The 24,875-nt window shown below is 37.9% G+C and overlaps 2 protein-coding genes across 2 annotated transcripts; both read left to right on the top strand.

The window, feature by feature from the left end:
* Positions 1 to 7,544: 7,544 nt before the first annotated feature.
* LOC120286155 (cysteine-rich receptor-like protein kinase 27) lies at positions 7,545 to 11,442 on the top strand. Its single transcript, XM_039310044.1, has 7 exons — positions 7,545 to 8,809; positions 8,912 to 9,043; positions 9,154 to 9,335; positions 10,067 to 10,277; positions 10,494 to 10,731; positions 10,827 to 10,977; positions 11,073 to 11,442. The coding sequence occupies exons 1-7, from the start codon at positions 7,714 to 7,716 to the stop codon at positions 11,379 to 11,381; spliced, it is 2,319 nt and encodes a 772-aa protein (XP_039165978.1). The 5' UTR covers positions 7,545 to 7,713; the 3' UTR covers positions 11,382 to 11,442.
* A 10,901-nt stretch (positions 11,443 to 22,343) lies between these two features.
* On the top strand, positions 22,344 to 24,478 carry LOC104436118 (class V chitinase). Its single transcript, XM_010048845.3, has 3 exons — positions 22,344 to 23,073; positions 23,353 to 23,748; positions 24,326 to 24,478. Exons 1-3 carry the CDS (start codon positions 22,383 to 22,385, stop codon positions 24,340 to 24,342), a joined length of 1,104 nt encoding a protein of 367 aa, XP_010047147.2. The 5' UTR covers positions 22,344 to 22,382; the 3' UTR covers positions 24,343 to 24,478.
* Positions 24,479 to 24,875: the final 397 nt, after the last annotated feature.

Here is a 24,875-nt window from a genome sequence, read left to right on the forward strand (position 1 = left end):
CGCGCCGCCATTTGAGAGGGAAGGACTGAAGAACGAGGCATCTCGTAAGCTACGTGAGCTTAGACGAGATTATTGATTAGGTTTTGAGATTACACTCTTAACTTCACCGTACTATTCTTTAAGAAATTGAAAAAAAAAAAAATAAATCGGTCCAATCCAGGCGATTTGGTTCCCACCATGGAATCATAAACCAAATAAAAAATCAATAGTTCCATAAAATTGGAACCAAGAACTGGATTAGTGCTGCCTAGAACCACCCGAAATTAGTTAGTTCGATCCAATCTAGGCGGTCCTAGTTCGTTTGGTCCATCTTGCTCAATCCTAGTTCAAATGTTCCTTCTTTTGTTTTGTACCCTATTAAGGGATCAATTCGATCATAAACTTTTTAATTTGATCAATTTAATTTTAAAATTTTTTTACATTAATACAAATTCAGTTCATTCACCTAACTTAGGTAAAAAATTGTTGATATGAACATCGGTTATTTTATGTGGCATGACCAGTATTGATGAAAATATTTTTAAATAATATTTTAACAACTTTTCGAAATTTTTTTATGATTTTTGTTTTTCTTTTGTTTTTCTATTAATTTTTTTTTTCTTTTTTCTCCTTTCATTTTGGCCAACAAGGGCCAACAAACTCTCGTGAGCCGTTGGATGGCTTAAATTAGTAAAAAATTGTTGACGTGGATAACGACCATTTTTCGCATTTTACGCAGCACGATAAATACTAACATGAACTTTTTTTTTTTTTTTGAAAATTTAGTTGGAATGAGGTGACTCTCATGATGCGGTCGTTGGGATAGAGTGGGTTCGTGCTCCGTTAAAAAGAGTTTTTAAAATATAAAGTCAACTTACGATTCTAGAAAATGCCACATGTAGCCCAAGCAAGTACTTTACGTGACTAGTACATATATTACTTAAAATTGAATCGGGATTGTTAGATTTGGAGAACCCACATGGGACCACCCTTTTTAATGGTCCACACTGAAATTAGAATATGAACTCACCCCCGCAAACTAATTTGTCTTTGCAGCCCATATGTGTGTCTATATTTATATAAAGGTTCAAATTAGTTAGATCTATCGTGGCGACGGGGTGAGTGTGTGGATTCAAGCCAGCATGCCGGTAGAGCAGATTGTGTTCGGCTTCCCCTTCTACGGGCATGCATTTGCCCTCACAGATGCCAATGATCACAGCTACTTCGCGCCTGTCACCAGGTCGGCGATATTTTCCAGCGGAAATATCATGTACAATCAAATCACAACATACATATCCCAAAATGGCGCTACCATGGTGTACAACTCTATGGTGGTGTTTGCCTATTGCTATGTTGGGATGACATGGATCAATTACGATATTACACAAACTATCTCTACCAACGTCGCGTACTCCAAGGGAAGAGGACTTAAAGGTTACTTTGCGTGACATGTGGCTGGTGATGACAATTGGGTTCTCTCTCGAGCAAGTAAATTTATGAGATTTATGTTACATAGCATCAATCATGGAAAAATTATCCAAAAATCTCAAACTTATTATACTTTTGTCAATTCAATTATAAACCGTTCAATTTTATTACTTAAGTCTTCAATTTTTTTACGTTTTACCACTTGAATCAATTTGGTTAATTTTATTTGGCAATTGCTGATGTGGATACCGATCATTGTATGCGACATGGTTCATACTGATATTGACAATTTTTAATAATATTTTAATATTTTATCAAATTATTTACTATTTTTTTCTCTATTCTACTCTTCTCCTTCTTTTCTTCTTATATTTTTTCCTACTTATCTCTTCCTTTTTTTATTTTATTTTTAATTTTCTTTTCCCCTCCACTAGCAATTGTCAAGCCAGCCATCAACGAGGCCTGATGGTGGCTGACAAAGGAAAAATGGAAAGAGAAAGAATTTAAAAATAAAAAAAGAAGAAGAGAAAAGAGAAAAAAAAACCTAAAAAATATTAAAATTTGTCCATGTCAGCGCCGATCATGACAAGTAAGAAGGTCAACTTTCATGTCAACAATTTCTAGCAAAAAATGATTGAATGGACTCAATTGGCAAAACGTAAAATTATTTATGATTTAATTGAGAAAATTGAAAGATTTATGATTGAGTCAGCAAAAATTTAATAGATTTAGGACATTTTGGACAATTTTCCCTCAATCATGCATTGGAAATTTTGTAGTATACATTCTATTTCCCAAGTTTAGCCCGAAGCCTAGCTACATATAGTATAGTAAATGTCTTTCAAACATCATCTTATCAAGTCTGTAACTCCTTAAAAAAAAAATCCCTGTGTTTAAATCAAATTTACACTGCATGTTCATCTAAGATGGAAGGAGATTCTTTTTAGAGATATTGCAATTCACCATAGTTAATATCAGAATGGACTTAGTCATTTGAGGAACAATGTTTTTTTTTTTTTCCAATGAAGTACAAGAGTGTGAAGGAAAGGAAAATCTTGCTAAGCTCTCTATGTCCAAGGGAGAATAAATGGATCTGGATGTTTGACTTTTTAAATAACGCACACACACACTTATATATAAGTCAAGTCCGACCCCGTTTTATTCAATCTTATATTGATTAGATCATTTTGCACGAAGAGGCAGTTTGCATTGGGGAAGCAAAAAAGCCTATCACGTCAACAAATGGTCAAACTGATATTTATTTTCAAAGATGTCAGAGATTTGGTTCCACTTCGTCGTATCCATCCTTGCCTGTTTCCTCCCTGCATGCTCTGACTAAAGAAAAATGTCAAAACTTTTCCCGATTAGCGGATCAAATTTATCAGTCTAATTCTAGTCTCCTTCAATTTTCAACCTGTTGTTGCAAGCTTCAAGCTCGTGGTGACCTAGACGACGTCAGAGGAGACATTATTTACTTGTGTTAATCGAAGTTTGGTCCACTAATGTGAAGGATTTATGGCATCCCATCTCACAGTAAAATGTACTCTAGCGGAGGAACTAAAGCAAGATCCAATGATGTAATGGTAAACTTGTATAATTTTTATTTCTGGAATAGAAAAAGAACAGAAATACGTTTAATAAATTTGTATAATTTTTTTTCGTTTCTTTTAATTTTTTAATTATTTTATTTTATTTTTCCTTTTTCTTTTTTTCTTCCTTTTGGCCGGTTGCCAGCCTTGGCCATGGCTGGCGACCAGTTGACGAGGGCCGACAGCCTCGCCCAGCCACGGCGAGGCTCGCCGGCTGGCGACGCTTCGGCAAGGTTGCCGGCCCTCGACGGCCGGTCGCTGGAGTTGCCGGCCCTCGATGGCCAGTCACTGACCATGGCCAAGACCGACGACCGACCAAAGAAAAAGAAGAAGAAAAGAAGAAGAAAAGAAATAGAAGAAAAGATAGAAGAGAGAAAAATTGTTTCTCGAAGTGCTCTCGAAACAAGAAACAAGTTTTTCTTGTTTCTTATTTCTTCCAAACCTCATTCTGGGAACAAAAAATAGATGTTTTGTTCTCGGGAACAAAAGTATAAACAAACGCGTTTATGTTCTTTTTATTCCCCGGAACAAAAGAACATAATTTGTGTTTTGAGGAACAAAAAAAGAACACAAACAAGCAGGCCCTTAATGCAGCGTAGGTCTTCTTAATGATGTATGAGAGCTTGGAAGTTTCATCTTAGGAGGTTGGCGTCACACCCCAATTCCACAAGGATAGGAGCATGACATGACTGTCCTTTCTCCAATTTCAACTTGGTATTACAGCTTCAAGTTCGTGGTGACCTCGATGACGTTAGAGGAGACATTATTTACTAATGTTAATCGGAAGCTTGCTCCAATAATGTGATGGATTTATAGTATTGCATCTCACTGTAAAATCTTTCTTATGCCATGTTTGGTAACCATCTTATTTTCCTGTTTTTTTGTTCTTTTGTTCCCTAGAAAACCGGAACAAAAAAAAGAATAGAAATCCATTTGATAATGTCAACTAATTTTTCCATTACCCGAAACAAATTAGTAGCTAGGGAATAAATTTGGAACAAAACTAGAATTATAAAAAATAAAAAAAAAACCTACATCTTTGTTCCCAGGAACAAAAAGAGAAATATGGCCATTTAAAAAAAAGATAAGCTCATCGTAACCTAATGTTCGTCTTTACACAATCAACACAAGGTCCGTCTCTAACCCGATCCAAGTCCCCATTTTTGGAATAAAAAAAATAAAATATACAACAATTATGAGATTTAGGAAAAAAAGTAGAAATCAAATTTTGAGTAATTTTACTAGATTATAGTGTTAATTCTAGTTTAGAATTAGTTTAACATATAAAAAAATGTGAATCTTTTGATGAAAATTGGATTCAAAATTGAATAAGCTTTTAGGGCTTTACTATATGGATTTTTCAATACCGTTTTCTTTTAGAGACAATACTAGGTCATGAAAGTTTGGTGACTCCGGTATTCTTCTTTTAAGATTCTATTGGAGACATCCTTTAAGATCATCTACAATTTTGTTTTAATAGAAAATTATATGGCTTTGAACAAGTGTTTTGCATTACAATTTGTCTTGTGTTATAGCAATCAAATAGTCTATGCTCCATGAATTTTGATGTCATTTGCTTGAAGATTTGATGAGTTTGTGCAAATAAGCACACCAAAGATCACTTCCATCCTCAATTGTTCCGCCATTGTCCATTTTATCAAGCAACGTTGGCTCTTCTTCTTGTAGTTAAAAAAGTTTAAAAGGTATATGCACTTCTTTATTATAATGCCCAAAGATTTACTACCAACATCCTCGCATTATGAATTATAAACAAGCAAGACTCTTTGTTGTCATTTCCAATCATTCATCTTTGACTCACTATTATGTTAGATTTTCTGAGAGCACTTTAGAATATTTTGGTCTATTAAATTCTTACAAAAGTCTAATTTTATTTAAACATGAATTTTTAGGTCTCCACGAACATTTTTATAATTAAATGAATAAAATTGAGAATATAAATTTTTAGGGTTGTACCAAACACATTTACGTTTGTTTTCTATTTTGAGAAAAAAAAAAATTCAGTTACCAAAAGCATTTTTATATTAAGAAACTCATTCAGAGAATAAAAATAAAAAAATTATTTATAAATACAAATTATTTTCGAAAACAAAAATGTTATCAAACGTACGCTTATTGGATGAGCTAAAGCAAGATCCAATGGATTTATACAATCTAACATTAACATGGGTTTGATAGTCAGCACATAAACACATTAAGAATGCAAAGGAAAAGAATGGATTTCAATAACCAATAGAGTAAAAGGATCTGAAAGGAATGAGTTAGAATGTTATTAAAATGTAAACGGGGGGAAAAGCAACGAAAAGAACGCGTATAGAGATGCATAACAAGATAGGCCTGATCATCGGTTGGATGCGGTGATACATGACCCGTATATTTGGTCAATCATATTCATTCCCAAAAGGGAAAAAGCCATAAAAAAAATTTAAATTATACTCGACATGACATATTTAATCCGAACCATTTTTTTTTAACATAAAAAACCCTAAACTATTTTAACTGAGACATATTTATCATTTGTCAATATTTTGTTAAATGAATTTTCAGCCAAAATAACGTGATTTTAATTTTACTTGAGTCATGTGGACTAGGAGCGAGCATGGTTTCAAGGTAAAACCTGAAACCTAAGAATTAGACCGGTGGGTTCAGGTTTCAGGATCTAAAATATGCAGGTTAGGTTTCGAGTTGTAAAAATTAAATATCTCATTTTGACAGGTAAGTTCAAAGTTCTCGATTAGTGAAACTTGAAACCTATAACTTGGAACAAATTTTTGTGTTTTTCTTGATTTATGTCTTTGCGCGATCCTGCGATATCCTATAATGTTCAATAATAAGTGTATAATTTGGAACTACTATATGAGTTTTCATTTTATGATGGAGATTTTTACTTTTTTAGTATTTGACTTTTTTCGAGTGTCTAAATATAAGTTATTGTCAGTGAATTGTAGTAGCAAGTAATGGTTATTAAAGATGATAATTCACTATAATCGTTTAATTGATAAGATAGGTGGAATCTAAGCAGACCCTAGAATTGATTTTAACCTGTAACATGGTAGGTTCCAAATTTCTGGGTATATAAAGTATGTTCTAGATTCTAAAAAAATACACAACCAGTAGGTTTTAGATTTCAGGTTAAATTTATATGGAATTTAAAACCACTCACCATTAAGATGGGTACCATTAATGTTTACTTTTTGACGTCTCTATAGGTAGTTTTTAATGGTTTTATTGACGGAATTTTGGAAAAAGGTAAATGTATCACAAATTTACAATTTTAGACTTTTGGTGTCATAGAAAAAAAATTTAAACTAAATATGTCTGCATATAATTTAAGATTATTATTGTTTTTTTAGCTTTTGACCTTTCCCAAAATGAAAAGTCCACGGCCACAACCCGGGCGAAAGGCACCAGTAGACTCAAGACCTATGACGTGCTTCCGTGTCGTGTCCGACACGTGTCGGAGCGTGTCGGACACGTCGACACGGTCGGACACGCGGTCAACGCGTGTCGGGTTTTCGACACGTGGTCAACCTTTGCTCGACACGTTTCAACACGCGTGTCCGGGAGGGAGCAGACCGCGGCGACGGCGAGAGACGGCCGAGCATAGACTGAGGCGAGGGCCGATCCTGTGATGCTGCGATGGATCCGACGAGGCTGCAGCTGCGAAGGAGAAAGGACCAAAGGTGAGAGGAAGAGGAGAGGAAGGCGGTCGTGCGGTGAGCGGCGAGGAAGGGGGTCGTGCGTGCGGCGAGGAGCGGCGAGCGGCAAGGAGGGAGGAGGAGAAGAGGAAGGGTCGCAAGCGGCGAGGAGGAGGAGTAAAAGGAGCTAGGGTTTCTGAGAAACTCAAAAGTAATTAAGAAAGTGGGGGTCTATGGGTACCTATTTTGGGGGAGGGAAAGTGACGGACAGATGGGGAAATGGACGATTGTGGGAGGAAAGGAAATAATTTGGGTGGGGGGATGGACCATGGTGGGGATTGAGGAGGGAAAGGAAAATAAATTTGGGGGTGGGGAAATGGATAAGGAAAAGAAGAGAGTGGGGTGGACTCTAATGGGAATTTTTTTAATTAGAAAAATAAATAAATGAGATTAAAAGATAAAAGTAAATTTAAGGGGAGGGGGATTTCGAAAAATAAATGTAAATTTGGGATAATGAAATAAAAAAAAGTGTAAGATTTATTAATATTATTAGTATAAATTCATTGTAAACTCTTTATTTATTTATTTGTGAATTTGAATCAAATTAATTAAAAATAAAAATATTTATTTAATATTTAACGTATACGAACGTGTCGAAATTCTCCACTTTTGAGAAACGACGTGTTGCGTGTCGTGTCGTGTCGTATCGCGTGTCCGTGTCGCCGTGTCTGTGCTACATAGCTTAAGACAGCGCAGCGATTGCATCCCGCAAAAAATGAGTCGCTCTCCATGCGCCACGTTGCAAGAATTTGCTGATAGTGAACCTTGACCAAACAACAGTGAGGTATCAACCGTCGTCGTACACTGATCTGGCTGTAGAAGCGACGACACTCGAGTTCTTGTTTCCTACGTACTGTCTGAAGAAGCAATGACACTTTGGACTCGAGTTCTAGCTTCCTACGTAAACCCGATCAAAGGCCCCAGAAGAGCGGTCTTCTTCCTCCTCCCGTAATCTCAAGCCACCCACTTCCGCTTTCACATTCTGTTCCGAGCCGCCTCTCATGGCGGGCGAAGGCAAAATCGCCTGTCTCATCATCTTTTTCCTCTGTCTCCGCCCATCTTCGGAGGCACAAACGTGGGTCAAGTCCGGTTACTTCTACGCCGGCAGCGAAATCCCGATCTCGGACATCGATTCCTCTTTGTTCTCTCACCTCATATGCGCTTTTGCTTACATCGACTCTTCGACCTATCAGCTCTCCGTCAACTCCTCCACCGAGCAATTCTTCTCCACCTTCACGAGCACCGTGAAACGCAAGAATCCTTCGATCACCACTCTGCTATCAGTGTGGGCAGCAGCGTGGGCAGGCCGAGAGGATCCTTTAGCTTTCGTTTCGATGCTCAGTGAGTCTTCTTCAAGAAGGTCCTTTATCGAGTCTACCATAGAAAAGGCAAGGCTTTATGGGTTCAGTGGGGTTGATCTCTGTGGGGTCTTGCGCAGTAGGAGCATTAACGTGACCAATTTGAGTGCCCTTTTGCGGGAGTGGAGAGATGGAGTAGATGCCGAATCAAGAAAATCTGGGAAACCTCAATTGCTGCTAGTAATGGCTGTGTATAGTCAACCCATTTTTAACTCCGTGAGTTACCCAATTGACTCAATTCAGAGAAATTTGGACTGGGTTCACCTAAGTGCGTATGATTACCATCTCCCCACCAGGGAAAGATTTGCTCTCCCTCACGCAGCTTTATTTGACCCAGCAAGCCAGAACAACACAGACTTCTGCATCACTTGGTTGCTGACTAGAGGATTTCCCGCAAGAAAGCTGGTTCTGGGCTTGCCCTACCATGGCTATGCTTGGCAGCTCGAGGATTCGAGCGCCGATGCCATTGGCTATCCAGCAGTGGGGCCTGCTGTGACGACGGATGGGTCATTTGGATACAAGGCTATAAAATCTTATATCCGAGATTTTGGTTATGGTGCCAGTCCTGTTTATAATGGTACATATGTGGTGAATCTTTTCAGAAAGGGATCGGTATGGATCAATTTCGATGGTGTGGAGGCCATCCGAGCCAAAGTAACTTATGCCAAGGAAAAGGGGCTCCTTGGTTACAATGTGTTTCAGGTCAACAATGATCAGAACTGGGTCCTTTCTCGGACAGGTTAGGATTAAGTACCTCACAGGAATTTCTGAAGGTTTTAAAAAATTATTGCATTGAAAATGTAGAACTAAATGTAATTCAAGCACTTAATTGCCTTGTCAGCTCAAGAGGCCAGTGAAGATCAGCAACACAGGCGATGGTTCTGGCTTGTTATGCTTATTTCGATTGCTGTAATTGTTCTCCTTATATTTGGCCTGATATGCTACTTACAGAGGAGAACATTGAAATCAAAAGGTACGTTTTCTAAACTTTGCTGGAGGATTACTGTAATTTTGTTGGAATCAGGAACGTGGACTTCGGAAGAATTAAAGTTCTAGACACATTTTCTTGATGTTGGTTCGCAGGTATTTCGGGTGTAATAAAAGGATTTAGTAGCCGATTAAAGACTATGGTGTGTAAAGGTGAAAGTCTTGAGAGTGGTACTCGTAGTCTGCGAACATTTGGTTATGCTACCCTCAAAGCAGCAACTGATGACTTCTCAAGTGAAAATAAGCTTGGAGAGGGTGGATTTGGACCTGTTTACAAGGTAAAATATATGAGGCCATTCTTAAGCTAAAGATTATTATTTTCTGTTTCATTGCAAATCCCATGAAGTACGTGTTAGGAGAACGAACCACGATTGAGGGCCAGATTTGGTCCTTTTGCTCTATAACATGCGTTCGTTGTTGCATAATACAAGCATGGAAAATAACTCACCCCCAAATGTTTTTCTTATTTTTTACGCTCAAGAATATGTGGTCCTTCTCATTTATAGTCTGATTTATAATTGAGAAAGTGAAGGTAATGGGAACTTTTCGACAAAAAAAAAAAAAAATGGTAATGGGAACTTTTCGACAAAAAAAAAAAAAAAATGGTAATGGGAACTTGCTACCCGTTCTATGAGAGAGCAAATCTTTTCATATGTTAAGCATAGGTATGCCGGCTTTCCCTGTAGCAGCTGCCAGTTGGTTGGTTTATACTCGCAGTTTCAATCATTGAAGCTACATGCCTCTAAAAGCAGAAAGCTTGAGATATTTAGAGATGCAGCGTAGGTCTTCTTAATGATGGATGCAAGCTTGTAAGTTTCATTATAGGAGGTTGGACTTGGATGCCTTCTGCTCAAGTTTTGTTTTTCATTAATGTTCCTTGGGGTTATGTGACTTATGTCATAGACAAAACACTGTCTTCCAGCATAAACACTGAAAATTTTTGTTAGTCTACCTTGTTCAAGTGGAAGTCAGTTGCCCTGTTCTGACCATCAGCGTACCTGTTGCTCAGGGCAAGTTGCCCAAAGGACAGTACATTGCAGTGAAGAGACTTTCGAAAACTTCAAACCAAGGGCTCGAGGAGTTCAAGAACGAAGTTATGCTCACCGCCAGCCTGCAACATGTCAACCTCGTTCGCCTTATTGGATTTTGTACCAACAGGGAAGAAAAGATGCTGATCTATGAGTACATGCCAAATAAGAGCTTGGACTTCTACCTATTTGGTTTGACATCTTCCCTGCTTCTTAATATTCATTGAGCAAAACCTGGGTGTTTTTAAGTGACATCTAGTGTGATACTCCAAGAGGCTTAGATGGGTCCCCAGTTCCGCTACAATGGCTAGGGCAGCTAGACCCTTTTTAGCATTTGGGGTACACAATGGTTTGCAATGCTCTAATTTCGCTTCCGGTTCTAATAGTCTTTAGGTTTTGATGATGCAGATCCAATAAGGAAATATTCGCTGGATTGGGTGAAACGTGTTCATATCATAGAAGGCATTACACAGGGGCTTCTTTATCTCCAAGAATACTCGAATTTCACAATAATTCATCGAGACTTGAAAGCCAGCAATGTTTTGCTGGATGATGAAATGAACCCCAAGATATCAGATTTTGGTTTGGCGAGAATATTCAAGAAGGATGACATTGAAGCAAATACCAGCCGAATTGTCGGGACGTAGTAAGAGAGCTAACTACACCCTCCTAGTTTTACCTTATAGGTATTCTCCTGCTAAAAGTCTGCTGCTTAAAACCAATTTTTGTTCTTGCGTACAGCGGGTATGTTCCGCCAGAATATGTGAGGAAGGGCATATACTCGATGAAGTATGACGTCTACAGCTTTGGGGTACTGCTGTTGCAAATCATCAGTGGTAGAAGGACCTCATGTTACTATGGCCTGAATGAAAATCTGAATCTTCTCGATTATGTAAGTAGAGATTATTTGTGATTCCAAAATTTTCTTGGGCTCAATTTTAGGAACATGGATTTTGACTTTTAACCAACTGGCGTTCTTAATTTCAGGCATATGAGCAGTGGAAAGACGATAAATGCATGGAGTTCATTGACCCGTCTTTGGATGACTCTTCATCATCCTGTAAGCTCTTGAGATGCATGCAAGTGGCTCTTCTATGCGTGCAAGAGAAGCCTGGGGACAGGCCATCCATGTTGGAAGTCTATTCAATGCTCAAGAATGAATCCTCAGCTGTGAACTTCCCCAAGAAGCCTGCATTTTCAATTACCGAGGATGAAGATGAGGATGGCAAGTGCTTGCTCAAGGAAGCAATTCATTCAGTCAATGATGTATCAATTTCTGAATTGTTTCCTCGCTGATTGTAAATTGCATAAATCCAATACTGTGAACACTAATACCATAGAGAGAATCTTTTGTCAACTTATCGGGCTGCCTAGTACTTCGTTTGTCCCAGTGGCATTTTTTTTCCCAATTAATTGTAATATTTTTTGAAAATTGTATATGTTTTTTTACCATTTAGAGGCAGTTCAAGTTAGAAGTTAGGAAGTTAGGAAGTTAGGAGGGATTGATTTCCGATTCAGTTCGATCCCACCTAGGAACTGAGAACCAGATCAGAGGGCTTGGTTTTCAGTTTCTAGAATCAATTCAGTTCCCAAGCGGTCCAATGGAACTGATCGCTTGCTCCATTTATTCCCAGCCTTTGCCCGATCACACCACGAACTCAAGGTGTCGTTCTCACAATCGGCTTGAGATGACTGAGTCACGGGCAAATCAGACCCCAAACCGCACGCATCCGGCAATATTCTTTCTTCTATCTTAATATAGGTTGAAGTGATTGGACGATTCAGAGACTTTTGCCTTCACAGAACACAACTAGGCCTAGAATCAAGCAAAATTCTCGTGAAAATGAACCGCGAGACACGGAAAGTGCGACACGAAAGGGCAAAATACAGATCATTACCTTGATGAGGATCGAGATGCGAGAAACAGAGCAAGAGAGGCGGCGAGAGTTGAGACGATACCGTGAGAGGGAGGCGTAAAGCTCGAGCGAAAGGGATGTGACTTAGGCAAGAGAAGGTGCCGCCGCGCTGCCATTTGAGAGTAGACGAGGTACGAGAGGGAAAGAGACGAGGCGTGAGAAGTGAGAGAGAGAGAGAGGTGCGGAGGCAGCTAGGCACGACTGTGACTCAGTCTGTGAAGAAAGACTGAAGAACGAGGCATCTCGGGAGCTGCGCGAGCTAAGACGAGATTATTGACTAGGGTTACTCTTAACTTCACAGTGCTGCTCTTTAAGAATTGACATATATATATATATATAGATCTAGTTCGAACAGTTTGGTTCTCATCCTAGAACCAAGAACTAGAGCAGCCCTCTCTAGAATTGTCCACAGTTTGCTAGTTTGGTCCAATTTGGGCGGTCCTAGTTCGATCATCCATCTTGCTCACTACTAGTTCAAGTGTTCCTTCTTTTGTCTAGTAAACTGTTAAGGGGAAAATACTGAAAAAAGTACTACATATAATATATTGGTATCAATTCAGTTATAAACTTTTCAATTGGATCAATTTAGTCTTAAACATTTTCACATTAGTACTATTCAGTTCATTTGGCTAACGTAGGTTGGAAATTGCTGACGTGAATGTTAGCCATTCTCGTAGTATGATTAATGCTGATGTGAATATTTTTTAATAATATTTTAACAAAATTTTGAATTTTTTTTTAATAATTTTTTTTTTTTTCCGTTAATTTTTTTCTCCTTTCATTTTGGCTGGCATTGAATGACTTAAATTAATTGGAAATTATTGATGTAGACACTGACTATTTTACGTAGCATAATAGATGTAACATGAATTCTTATTTTTTAATTTAGTCAGAATGACTTGGTGACTCACATGATCTGATGGTTGAGATGGAGTGGGTTCATGCTCCAATGAAAAGAGTTTTCGAAAGATAAAGTCAACATACAATTTTAGAGAATAGCACATGTACCCCAAACAAGTATTTTACGTGGCTAGTACATATATTACTTAAAATTGAATCGGGATTGTCAGGTTTGGAGAACCCACCTGGGAGCCATCCTTTTCAATGGTTCAAACTAAATTTAGAATATGAACACCCCCGTAAACTAATTTCTCCTTGCAGCCCATGTGTGTATATTTATATAAAGGTTCGAATCGCTTAGATCTATCGTGAAAGAGAGTACGGGAAAGAATTTGCCTTCTTAATTAACTCGGTCATTCGAGCACAAGAAAAGGCCTTATTCGCATGAAAGTTCTTAGTCACGATCATTATCCACATTTCCCTAAACCTGACGTTCTAAACTAGAGTTAGGTAAGGTCAGAACCCTCGAATTAATACGAAACTTAAGCTACAACATGCGCATGTGGTCCAATACATCCTATTTAAAACCAACTAAAAAATGTATAGTCTCATCCTAAAAGCTTGTTAGGAGCTGCTCCTTATTCAAGCATTCTGGTCATAGCAAACACTCTCCACCCTTGTCAGACCGAATTGTTACAGGCTCATAAGCTTCCGCATGGTTCGTCTCCCAACCACACACCTACTGGAGGAGGTCTTACTTTGACATTATAATTGTGACACCCTAAATTTAACTCACTTGAGATATTGTTGTTGGTTTATGGATGTTGTTATAATTTTAACCAAATGGATGTGAAAAATGTCTTTCCAATTGTTATATTAAAGAAAAAGTGTTCGTACAACAACGATAATGATCTGAAGAACTTGATAAGACTAGTTGTGTTTATCAACTCGAGAAAGCTCTTTATGGACTTAAGCAAGTTCAAGAGCTTGGCATCAAAGGTTGTGTACTTTTCTTGTTGAAAAATATTTTGAAAAAGAAAAAGTTGATACAACTTCATTATGCAAAAGAAAGATCATATTTAGCTTTTAGATATGTATTGATGATATCATCTTTGGATTATTAATGAGTTATTTGCAAAGAATTTGCTAATATCATGCAAAACAAGTTTGAAATAAGGATGATGGGGAAACCAAACTTCTTTCTTGAACTTCAACTCAAACAAACCAAAGTTTTTTTTTTTTTGGTAAACACAAACCAAAGTTGGCACTTTCACATTTCAAGAAAAGAAACGCTTCAGAATTAGTGAAGAATTTTGGGATGGAAACATGAGAATCGGTACACCAATGCCTTCATCAACCAAATTTGACAAAGATGAGAAATGTAAGTTTGTCAATCCTAAGCTATATAGGAGAATAATAGGATCATTATTGTACTTGATAGCATCTAGAACTGATATTTTGTTTTGCTTATGTATGTGCGCTCGTTTCTAATCTAATCTTAAGGAATTGCATTTGACTGTTGTGAAACAAATCATCACAGGGTATCTTAACAACTTTTATTTCATGTTATTGGGACATTGAGACGCTGACTTCATAGTTTACAAAATTGACAAAAAGAGCACCTCTAGCAATTCTCAAATAATGAAATGCATGCTCGTTTCGTGATTTTCAAAGAAGTGAAATTCATTTACCCTTGCAATTGCTGAAGCTGAGTATGTGGCTCTAGATAGCTGCCGTAACTTTTGCGAATGGAGCAGCAACTTAGGAATTTTGGTGAGGAACAATTGAACATATGCATTATGTGTGATAGCACCAACACGATTAATGTGACTGAGAATCCAATCATGCATTTGAGGGCTAAGCATATTTCAATCCGTCAATGTATGTAGCTTTTATTCTATTTACACTACTGACATCTACATATTACGTATGCTGTAGCTCCTCAATCCACTCGAATTTCTCAGTCACGCTATTGTCGATCTGGAATACGTGTAATGTCATCAGCCATAAGTGCTTCAAGTCTGTGTAAGAATATGAACAAAGGGAATTGGAAAGAAGAGATTCAAGATTGCATATCCAATGCCGTCAATACCTCGAAAGCGTACAAATGACAGATGAATCATGGTACATATGCTCATCTTCTCTTATGGTTAATCAGCATGGATAAATCAAGACAAGCAGGAAAGATTGTAAGAGTTTTTCTAATTGTGGACTACATTAATTGATATTGTAATTTACCGTTTAACGTTTACCGTTTTACGGGGTTTGGTCTAAGGTGAGATAGAAGGTTTTTTAATTAGTCTAATATGGGCTGGCTAGTGTGGGCCGAGTTGAGCTTGGCCCGTAATGAGGGGGACTGGCTGGAAACTCTATAAATAGTGCTCAAGTCTCTCCTCTAACCCTAATTCTCACCTGTATCCTCACCTAAGAGGCGTTTACCTAACGCTAAATGTGAGGGGAGCCGCCTCATTGAGCCAGTGATACGGAGGGCAATAGAGGAGAATGACTTGATGCGTGGATCCCCTTGATATGTTGGTAATCATTTTTTTGCTTCCGATTTATGTTCGATGGATCCTAAAACAGGTGCGTTAATCTTTCGACTCAATTATGTATGTTCTTATTCTGGTTATGGAGATCTTGGGTTGCCCAATTTGCATCCTACATGTGGTAACAGAGCAACCGTAACCCTATAATTTGAACGCATAAAGTTTTTGCCCTAATTTGTGATTTTCGAGATTTTGTGTTCAATAAAAATAAAATTAAATCACAAATTCGGACTGGGCTCGGCAGACGAGCAAGAAGGTTGGCGGCGCGACACCGGAGGAGGCCGCACGCGCCCCCACGCGCGGCCACGCGCCGCCTGGGCGTCGAACACTCGCCGCGCGTGAGCTCCACGCGCCGTGCACTCAGGCGGCGCGTGTGGACGCGTGGAGACTCCGATCGGCGCGTGGCTGGCGGCGTTATATTCGTATGATTTCCCTCTACGTCGTGATGTATTTATTTTATATTTTTGATTATTTTATGGATGTGGAAATACATACAAAGCCCTAAATACGTGTATTTTTAGTGTATTTTTGCGTATTTTTCTTGTATTTTCTGTGATTTTGGAAATACAAGTGTTGGGTTATTGGTATGTTATCACCTAAGCATTATAATGGTGTGATTCATTAATAAAAATTAAAATTTATTGTGAACTAAAGCTGGCTTAATGAGATACAACCATTATGGGATAATATTTGAACTATGTATTGAGGTCATGAGAAACAATAAAAGTTATGGAACTTTTGTTGCTCAAACATAGTTATTTATACGCATCTTGATGTATTTTTGTTTCTTCTGATAACCTTTGAATGATGGACGTCTTAAGAACTCGTGACCAAATTGATTATATTAATTATCACATCTTTGAATGTGGGTAATGTATGTCAGTTAAGTTATTGCATATTATACTTAAATTCATCTGGTCACTTGTTAATGTCTATCAAGTTGAGCATTGGTTTATGGTTAAGAAGTATGACAACATTTACGCAAAATAATAATATCTACTGTTATAAGATTAGATATTTGGTTATGTGTTTTGACTCAAAATATAGGCCACTAGTTGATGTAATGATAATTTGTTACTTAAAAAAAATTGGCTAATTAATCAGCTATTGGCCTTGGAGTCATGTTTTGCCTTATAAAACTCATGATCAATAGTTGATCAGCTATTAAGCTTGTCAATATGGATATTCTATGTTTCTATTAATGTTAACTTATGAGGGATCCTTTGGATCGGCATTCTTTTTATGTTGTTTTGGTTATTAGTAATCATGGTGCACAAGAGATGCTTTCTTATATATTATGAGAAGTTTCTTGTGTTGCTATGATCGGTGATCTCATTGAAGTCTGACTTTCAAGTTCTTTATCTATAGATATATGATTATTTTTATAAAGCAATAATAATTAGCATGATATGTGATTTTGGTGATATGATACCCCTATCACTGAAGTTAAAATCACATGTATATGGTGTATGTGAGAAGTAAAGTTTATATCCCTAGTATGAGAGAATTTCAAGGATTCAATTGAGTAGTGACTGCCAAAGTGGTACGCTTGATTGGGTTTGAGAAATTTCGGTCTCGTATGATTATTGGGATGTCTCCTGGTCTAATGCGTAGTCATACTCCCAAAGGAGGTGATTGTGTATTAGTTCATGGAGGGATACATGATGGTGTGATGGAGGAGTGACTGATTCTAGTGATTCATATGCCCAAAGGTGATGAATTTACAAAGAATTGGAATATATTCTCATAACCGCTATCATGTGGGGAGTGTACAACTACATGTCATGTATTCTGCCCAAAGGTGATTATATGATTATGCGTGTAACTCTCTAGATGTGTACTTGTACGTCAAGTTACACGGTGCTCACATGATGCTAATTATATACATTGCTTGTTTTTCAGTCACCTTTTCTGTAATTTCTAACTCCACTATTATTGAGATAAGAGCCATTGAATTTGCTTACTGTCCAAGAAGCGTTCCATTTTGGAACACTTGAAAAGAGATTTGCCTGCGGACTACACTGCTATAAGATGATGAAAGCCTCAGTAGCTTGTAATTATGTCTTGTCTAATATCGAAATTAGGACATATCTGCAAAGATTGTGTTTAAGTCCTAATGACATATACATCTCGTATATGGTTAAAAGGTTATTTTCAAAAGTTTTCTATTTAAGGAAAATTGCCATAAAAAATAATAAACTGGTTAAAAATTAGTCTTGAAGGTTGTCAAGCCTAATAGTAGCGGTAAGTATTTTGGCAAGTATGACCATACTGAATTGCTTAAATGGTCATTTGTCAAATACTTGGTAAATTTTGGGGTGGTAATTTAATTACCATGCCTGAAAATCCTGACAAGAAGATTTGGCTAAAAGGCATGAAGCACCATAATGAACATGGTGATGAGTATGATTAGTAAGACCAATTTATCCGGTCTTTTGTGGGCTGATATTATGAAAGCAACTTTTTCACATACAAAATGTGTTTTTTTTATCAAAGTTGTTTCATAAACTTCTTTTGAGTTATAGACTGGACATAAATTACTTGAATCATATTAAATTTAGAGGTGTCATGCAGAAGTGAGATTATCTAATTCAATATTAAGTGCGTTGCAATTCAAATCCACTCGGAATTATTTTGTATCTTATCTAGATTGTTAAAGGGGTATTGATGTTATGACCCTAAAGAAGGTGCAAGAATTATGGAATCACATACTCTAAAGTTTCTAAAGATTGACGTAATTGTAGAGGATAGCTGCTTTCAGACTATTAAAGATAATAATATGATTGAGGTTACTGTGTTTTTTGTCTTTACCTATACAGATAATTATGAAATATCATGTACCATAGACTAAACTTGTTGAGGTTCAATGTACTATTCTTGATATAATTTATAATGAAATTTCTTAAACCTCTCAAGTGTAGAATGAAATGGTTGCAGCTTTATTAAGGAGATTTGTTAGGGAAAAACGATCAGTTATACCATTAGACTATATAGTATATTTGTGAGAGCATGATTACAATATCCACTATATGATTGATGTAATGGCATATTTATAAACGTCGTTTCTTATTCTTAATCAAGTATGTGATTAGATGCCATAAAATGCGGTATACAATCTATGAAACATCATAGTGTTTGAAAACTAACTTACTTGCCTAAAGATCATAAGTTCATTAGTTGCAAATTGGCGTACAAAACTAAAAGAATTTCAAAGAAAGATTGTGGAATTTAAAGCCAAATTGGTAGTTAAAGTTTTCACTCTGAAAGAGGGGTGGATAGTTAATAGTGAAGAAATAAATGTTTCTTTCTAGTATTTTTAAAGATTCTTTCAGAGTGAATGTGGCAATAATAATTTATTTTGATATGGAGTTACGCAAAATAGATACAAAATCTATATTGTGCAATTGGAGGATTTTGCAACAGATATTTCAAGTAAACTTGTGTGTAGACTGAAAAGTCTTATTCATAGTTTTAAGCAAGTTTTTAGACAATATTATTAAAGTTTCATAGTGTTATTAAGTAATTCAATATACTGCAAGGTCAGTGAGAGGAAATTTATTTTTTCTCATACTTTATGTACATAATATTTTTGCTTACAAGTTGTGACCTTGAGACATCTTATATCCTTTGTACTGAGATTTGTAAGGATTGTTTTTGTCATATTATATTAGATTTTCTTGGAGGACATTTGTTGATTGTATATTGGAAATATTCAATATACATTATTGCAAGCCAGGAATTGCCCCTGTTGTTAAGGGTGATGGACTGAATCTATCACATTGTCCTTATTTAGATATTGAGAAAATCTAATTAAATGGTGTACCTTGTGTCAGTGCACTTAAAAGTATAATATATGCTCGAATTTGCACTAGACTAAATATCGTCTTTGTGACGAGACTTCTAGGCAGATATCAGTCAAATCCAGGACATGATCACTGGGTTGCTGTCAAGAAGGTTTTGAGGTACTTAAAAGGATAAGAAATTATATGCTAATTTACAGACATGTTTAATTCTTGTAGTTAGTAGGGTATTTAGATGTAAATTTTTTTGTCTGTTATGATGATAAGAGATCAATAACATAATACATATTTATGTTAGCAGGAAGTGCAGTAAATAAAATTCTATGTCATCTTCTACTATGTAAGCAGTGCTAGTAACATTTTTTCAGGTTGTTACTTGGGCTATTAGGCTCCGGAACCTCATTAAGGAGTTGACCGGTTTTAACTTTATGGATAAACCCATATGGTTATATTGAGATAACAAATTTGTAGTATTATTTATTTACTACAGAGGTCTCAATGGGTCTAAATATATGGTGGTCAAAATTTTTGACTAAAAGGAAACGGTACAGTAATGTGACATAATAATATAATATATTTTTATAGATGATATGGTTACAGATCCACTAATTAAAAGCCTACGCCCATGTGTATTTAAGCGACATGTCATTAATATAGGCCTAGAAGCATCATGAGATGCTGTTGTTTAGTGGGAGCTATTTTAGCTTTACTCTAATAAAGATTTCATATGTGCTCGTTACACTTTGTAACGGTTTGATATGTATCAACTTTTGCATTCAATAAAATATTTTTGAATGTGTTGTTATTATGTTGAATACATATTGATAAAGTCTCAATGGATTGTATAAACCTTGAGTGAAGGCTAGGGGCATCCGGGCATCCGGTTATTAGCCTTGTGCATATGTCTTGTGATACATAAAGAAAGGTTAACCGTAAGGACTAGACATATGTGGGTTCATTGGAACCATAAAGCATTCTCTAGTGGCACAAGTTTTTGTGATGCCTAAAGTTAAGAGAATGGTGACTGATAAATGGGATCTCTCTATGAGAGATGTTATCCATTTGCCACACCATCATATTAAATCAATATCAATAAAGTTGAGAACATTCGTGACCATGAAAAGCTCTGTGTGTATACATGCAGTTACTGCCATGATTCGGTGTTTAAGACTTTATGGGATAGGATTGACTATTAAGAATTATCTTTGGACCAATGTGCGCACATACAGTACGATTTCAATTAATATAGTCCAAGTGGGAGAATGTAAGAGTTTTTCTAATTGTGGACTACATTAATTGATATTGTAATTTACCGTTTAACGTTTACCGTTTTACGGGGTTTGGTCTAAGGTGAGATAGAAGGTTTCTTAATTAGTCTAATATGGGGGCTAGTGTGGGCCGAGTTGAGCCTGGCCGTAATGAGGGGACTGGCTGGAAACTCATAAATAGTGCTCAAGTCTCTCCTTTAACCCTAATTCTCACATGTATCCTCACCTAAGGGGCGTTTACCTAACGCTAAATGTGAGGGGGGCCGCCTCATTGAGCCAGTGATACGGAGGGTAATAGAGGAGAATGACTTGATGCGTGGATCCTCTTGATATGTGGGTAATCCTTTTTCTGCTTCCGCTTTATGTTCGATGGATTCTAAAACAGGTGCGTTAATCTTTCTACTCAATTATGCATGTTCTTGTTCTGGTTATGGAGATCTTGGGTTGCGCAATTTGCATCCTACAAAGATGACCCGCGCATACGTGCAGGTATGAACATCGGGAAGTTTGTTTTACACATTCCACGAGGTTTGCGCTCGCGGCTCTTGCAGCCGCCGGCAAAAAGCTACGACAATCGTGCTGCTACTCGCAAAGGTGAAGCTTTTATCCTTCGGACACAACAAAAGGATGGTGATGGGGGGAGAGCTACCTTTCTGTCGGCAAAAGTTTGTAGGTCTCGATCAATCATTTTGAGTTACGTTGCTAACAAGAACCGAGATACCCTTTTTAGCAAAATTGCTCCTTCGACTTCTGGCAAAGTCTCCATAGAGAAACGATACGTGTCCCGTATCATAGACACTTGCCATTATTTGCTCAACCAACAGGATAAACTAACGAATGATGATGCGCCGTCAGCTCTGGCGTTGACCAAGAAAATCGAACGAACTCTTCACGAAACAACGTGCGAAACTTGCAAGTTACATCAACAACACATGGGATCGTGTTGATCGAATCTTACACGTAAGCGGACCGAATTAACGTTGATCATTTCGCTACTTACCTTATGGGATGCTGCATCTTGCGGTTCCTTTAATTAACATCGCATTTCCGCGCGTGAAGGACGGTTGACCATTGAAAAATTGACTAATATAACTCAGTTCCACACGCATCATAGACGACAAATTTGATTACCATTTTCGGATCGCTTCATTTCGACCACATAATTTTGTGAATTTCTTGTGAGACTCGCATGATATGATGATTGGGATGATCAGCTCCATTAGCATCATAGTTGACAAATTTGACTGCCATTTTTAGACCCTTTCATCTCGCTCACTTAATCACATGAATTTCACGTGGATTTGCATGATCAGATGGTTGGGATGGAATGAGTTCACATGCATATGGTGCATGCAATGCTCCCTCCATTAGAAAGAGTCTTGGAAAGACAAAATCAACATACGAGTCCGCCCCATTATGTAATAATAGATATTGGATTAGACGGTTTGAACCATCAAATCTAAAGAATACCACATGTAGCCAAGCAAGTATTTTATAGGCTAGTACATACATTAATTATAATTGAACTGGGATAGTCAAATTTGGAGGGCCTTATGGAACTTACCATTTTCAATCGTCCAAAGTCAATATAGAATATAAACTAACACTCATACAATAATCTCACTTTGTGGCCCATGTGTGTATATATATAATGGTTCAAATCTATCGTGAAAGGTAGTGAGAGAAAGGAATTCCTCCTTGCGTGACTGGTCATTCGAGCACAAGAAAAGGCCTTATTTGCATAAAATTCTTAGTCACGACCATTATCCACATTTCACTAAGCCTGATGTTCTAGACTAGAGTTAGGAAAAAGTCAGAACTCTAGAATTAACACGAAACTTAAGCCACAGCATGTGCATCGAGTCCAACAAATCCTCTATAAAACCAGCTCAAACATGAACAACCTCCTCCACATTACTCATCAAAAATGGCTTCCAGCAACAATCATATCCTTCTCTTTCTCTTCGTCTCGTTTCTGTCTCTACTCCAAATCAACTCATGCATGGCCCAAAACGTCAAAGGAGGCTATTGGTTCCCGGACAGCGGCATCACAGCCTCCAACATCGATTCAACCCTCTTCACTCATCTCTTCTGCGCGTTCGCCGACCTCGATGCATCGACAAACCAGGTAGTCATATCGTCGACGAACGCCCAGTCTTTCGCGGCCTTCACTAGTGACGTCCAGCAGAAGAACCCATCGGTCAAAACCCTCCTGTCCATTGGCGGTGGCAGCTCGAATGCGATTGCCTTTGCGGCCATGGCGAGCCAATCTAGCTCCCGAAAGAGTTTCATCGATTCCTCCATAGCCCTCGCTCGGTCCAACGGCTTTCATGGCCTTGATCTTGATTGGGAATACCCGGACACTGATGAGAAGATGACCAACTTGGGGTTGCTCCTCCAGGAGTGGCGGACCGCAGTGGCTGCTGAGGCGGCCAGCTCGGGTGAGGATGCTCTGCTTTTGTCGGCGGCAGTCTATTACTCGCCGCACTACTGGTCACCCGCGGATTATCCTGTGGCCGCCATGGCGGCTAGCTTGGATTGGATCAATGCAATGGCCTATGATTTCTTTGGGGGTTGGTCCTCCACCACAGGACCACTTGCTGCTCTCTATGATCCAGGTGGGGCGGCAACTTTGACTTGTTTTTTTGGGTAATAAACTTTAACTATTCTGGGGGACAACGGAGTTTTCTTAATTTTTTGTATCGTGACTTTGAATTTTGTTACCTCAATGTCAAAAGAATCACAGCATGGTCTCCCATTCAAAGCATACTGTGTCATTCCACGAGTAATTAACATGAACATTTTTGTTCATTTAAAATCCTTCACTTGTGCTTATCAAACTCGCAATTTTCTTGATATATTCTGCATCTGAAATCATCGGTCCTTTTTAATTTCAGGGAACGGCATAAGTGGAGACATCGGGGTGAGAGCATGGATTCAGGCCGGCATGCCGGCGGATCAAATCGTGCTCGGCTTCCCCTTCTATGGGCGCTCATTCGTCCTCTCAAATGCCAACGATCACAGCTACTTCGCACCCTTCACCGGGCCGGCAATATCCTCCGATGGGTCAATCCTGTACAATGATATCACGAAATACATATCCCTAAACAGCGCGACCACGGTGTACAACTCCACGGTTGTGTCCGCCTACTGCTATTCCGGGACAACGTGGATCAGCTACGATGATACACAAACCATCTCTACCAAGGTCGTGTACGCCAAGGGAAAAAGACTTAAAGGTTACTTTGCATGGCATGTTGCTGGTGATGACAACTGGGTTCTCTCTCAAACAGGTGAATTTACGAGATTCGTGTTATACACCATACGCAAAGTCTAGCCTAATCACAGCTACATAGAGTATAATCAACCGAACCATCATCTTCTAAGCGAAAATCTAATAATGTTCTTGTCTGTTTAGATCAAACTTGTATTACATACTTTGTCATTTAGGGAAAAATATTTTCTTTGTTTTCTTTAATGAAGTACAAGAGCGCGAAGGAAAAAGCAATATCTAACTAACCTCTCTATGAACAAGGGATAGTAATGGATATAGATGTTAAGCTCTAAAAATAAGTGCATGCTTCAGACCGACGCCATTTTATTTAATTTATATTGGTCACGTGGCTTAGATCATTTTGTACGAAGAGATGGTTGCATTGGTGAAGCAAAAGTCTATTACGTCAATACATGGTCAACTTAGTATTTGTTTTCAAAACTTTCCAAGATTTGGTTCTACTTCGTCGTATCCATTCGTTATTTACTCTCTTCATGCTGTCGTTAGAGATGAAGTCAAACTTTCTAGATTAGTTGACCAATTTATTTCTCACAGCCTAATTCTAATTCCTTCCAATTTTCAACTTCTTGTTTCAGCTTCAAATGCGTGGTGACTTAGACGACGTCAGAGGAGACATTTTCTACAGATACTGATTGAAGTTCAGACCAAAAATGTAATGGAATTATAGTCTCCATCTCACAATGTCATGTATTCCTTAGAGGCCAATAAAGCAAAGATGCTTTTCTTTTCCCCCCCTTCTTTTGTTCTTCTCATCTTATAAGACGAAACGATGTGGCAACTTGAGAGGATCGATCAAATGTCAAAAATGTTCTTAAAAATTGTGTAAGAAAAAGTAGTTGTAAGGATATGCTTTACAAAATATAGGTTTTATTCCTTAGAAAAGGAGACGAACGGAGATTGCGATGGGAGAACGGTAACAATTCAAACAACATCGAATTAACGCAGTGGACTAAAATAATCTCCTATCTTGTGTAAACCTAATAGGAATCGATATAGTAGAGTAAAATAAATACCAAACACGCGAACACAAGACGAATTTTTTATGTGGAAACCTCATTGATGTGAGGAGATCAAAAACTACGGGACAGGAGTCCACCCGAAAATCTTCACTATTAACAAAATTGG

The sequence above is a fragment of the Eucalyptus grandis genome, chromosome 3 (genome assembly GCF_016545825.1).
Source record: "Eucalyptus grandis isolate ANBG69807.140 chromosome 3, ASM1654582v1, whole genome shotgun sequence".
NCBI lineage: Eukaryota > Viridiplantae > Streptophyta > Magnoliopsida > Myrtales > Myrtaceae > Eucalyptus > Eucalyptus grandis.